General features: G+C 34.1%; 1 protein-coding gene across 1 annotated transcript in view; it reads right to left on the bottom strand.

Moving 5' to 3' along the window:
- Positions 1-338: 338 nt before the first annotated feature.
- Positions 339-2,097, bottom strand: part of SCAPER (S-phase cyclin A-associated protein in the ER) — a 396,020-nt gene continuing 394,261 nt past the window's right edge. Inside the window, exon 24 of the mRNA XM_008574198.1 lies at positions 339-890. Within this exon, the coding sequence (XP_008572420.1) occupies positions 787-890 (104 nt within the window). The 3' untranslated portion in view covers positions 339-786. The remainder of the gene's footprint in view (positions 891-2,097) is intronic.

Raw genomic sequence — 2,097 nt, 5'->3', positions numbered from 1 at the left:
GCTCAGTAGTTTGAAACTTTTGTTCAGAGCCATTGTGACCTTATGTTTTATTTTTACTGCAGTGTTGCTTCATTTCACAATTATTTGAGAAAATATTCGAGGGTGATTCCCTGTGACTGGTCTTTCTGGATCCCTAACATTTATTCTGGAGAATAATTTCAGTTCAGCATTGCTAACAGAGGTTCTCAGTATTATCTGCTAGAAAAGTTTAGGCAGGCCATTGAATACAATGCTCTAAATTAATCTCAAATAGCTCCCAAAACATATTATGAAATTAGAATGGAAAACTGTTGTAAAGATCTTTACTCCAAACCTTATAAAGGAAAATTTAAAGCAGGTAAACTTTAATTAAGTCTTTAATTAAGATATTTCAGGAGTTGGAGTTAACATTTTTCTTTCAAATTTATATTGCCTTAACATGAAAAGTCAACATTGTAATAGAATAAGTTATTTTATTACAAGAACAAAACAGACTTGCTAATTTTATGTCTAATTTCACCCATATTACAAATGCAAATTATATATAATTGTAGGATGGAAGTTACCAAACTCCAAAATACTGTGCATTAAGGAAATAAACTCAACTTGCAGAATTAGAAAGTAGAACATTAAAGTATCTACAGTATTATAAATAGTGCAAAGTATGTACCGTATCTACAGTGCAGAGGGAGTGTATAAACATGTGGAAATGAGTTTCTTAAGGAACAGTTAGAACATTTGTTTGAACAATTTAAAATATTACAATAATATAACAAGGGTACTCAAATACAGAACCAACCAAAACATTTATTTTTTCTCTTTTTTCAAGAAAAACTGTCGAGCTTCTTCCCAGGCCTGCTGAGGAAATCTGTTAACCAGCTCAAGATAGTCTTCGGAACCAAAGCATTTTCCTGAGAGTAAAAAAAGAGAGAAGAGTTAACATCTTTGAAGTTTAAGAAATTAAACTTAGAAACATGAAAAAAAAAATTGTTTCCGGACACCAGAATAAAAGATAGAGAAAATACATATGGTGAACAAAATAGAATGGCAGTCATATATTCTATCCTTAGTTAGCCTTGAAAGGGGGAAATCTGTATGTAAATAGTGACATGTTTTCTAAAATGGTCTATTAAACTTAAAACATGAATTTAGTTTAAGCATAACGTTAACACTGTTCCAATCTGGCATTTAGTTGCCTAACAGAGCAGAGGGAATGATTAGGGGCTTTACTGGCCAGTGATACAGGCAAAGCAAACAATCTCACAGCTGGGCAGTCAGTGGGCAGGGAGTATTTGAAAACTAAAAATCCTTCTCAGCAAGAAGCACCTTTTACTCTTAGAGGTTTACCTAAGCAACAAACTCAAAATGTTTTGAGACATTTTATGGGGACTAAATCTAAGCAAAAGGGGAACAGATGTCCAAGATCCAAACTGTCAATTTAGTGAGGTATCATCATTTAAAAAAAAATCAAGTAAGCATATTATGAGCTATGCATCACTAACGTAGTGATGGTTCTCTCTGAGCAAAGCAGAGACCAGTTCCCCATTTGCTGTTCTGTGGGTTAAGCCTACTGTAACTGGGGAAAGCATGAAAATCAGAGAAGATGGTCCCTTGGAAAAGAAAGAAGGTTGAGACTTCCACAGGCCTCAGTCCACCAACCAGACAGAGGTAGCTCCTGGGACTGTGCCTTCCAGATATGCCACAAATGGTGACTCATCTTCACGTTCAGGAGAAAGAGTAAGAAAAAAGAATGTCTATTCTTCTTACTGACCAAAAAAAAAAAAGCACTGTACAATTGAAAATAAATACATTAGAAGAGTTTTCTAAGATTTTCATATATTCAAATTTTAAAAATTGTTTTGTAAGAAATAGTAGCATATTATGCTGATTTCTCCCAAGTGTCCTCCAGTAGCTTTTAAGAAAAAGGGGGCTGTGACTGAGTCAGGGCAGAACTGAACTTGCACACTAATTCTGGCTTAGGCAAATGGTATGGTTTGTGATGTTGACTTGAATTTCTGAAAAGTTGCATAGCTTTTTGTTTACTTTTCTGAGTACCTGAGTCAACAAAACATGACATTTTTTCATGATATTGTAACAGCTTTAGTTATATTTTCTTCT

This window comes from Galeopterus variegatus, unplaced genomic scaffold (assembly GCF_000696425.1).
Source record: "Galeopterus variegatus unplaced genomic scaffold, G_variegatus-3.0.2 Scaffold1012, whole genome shotgun sequence".
Taxonomy (NCBI): Eukaryota; Metazoa; Chordata; class Mammalia; order Dermoptera; family Cynocephalidae; genus Galeopterus; species Galeopterus variegatus.
This window is presented reverse-complemented; position numbering and strand designations above follow the sequence as displayed.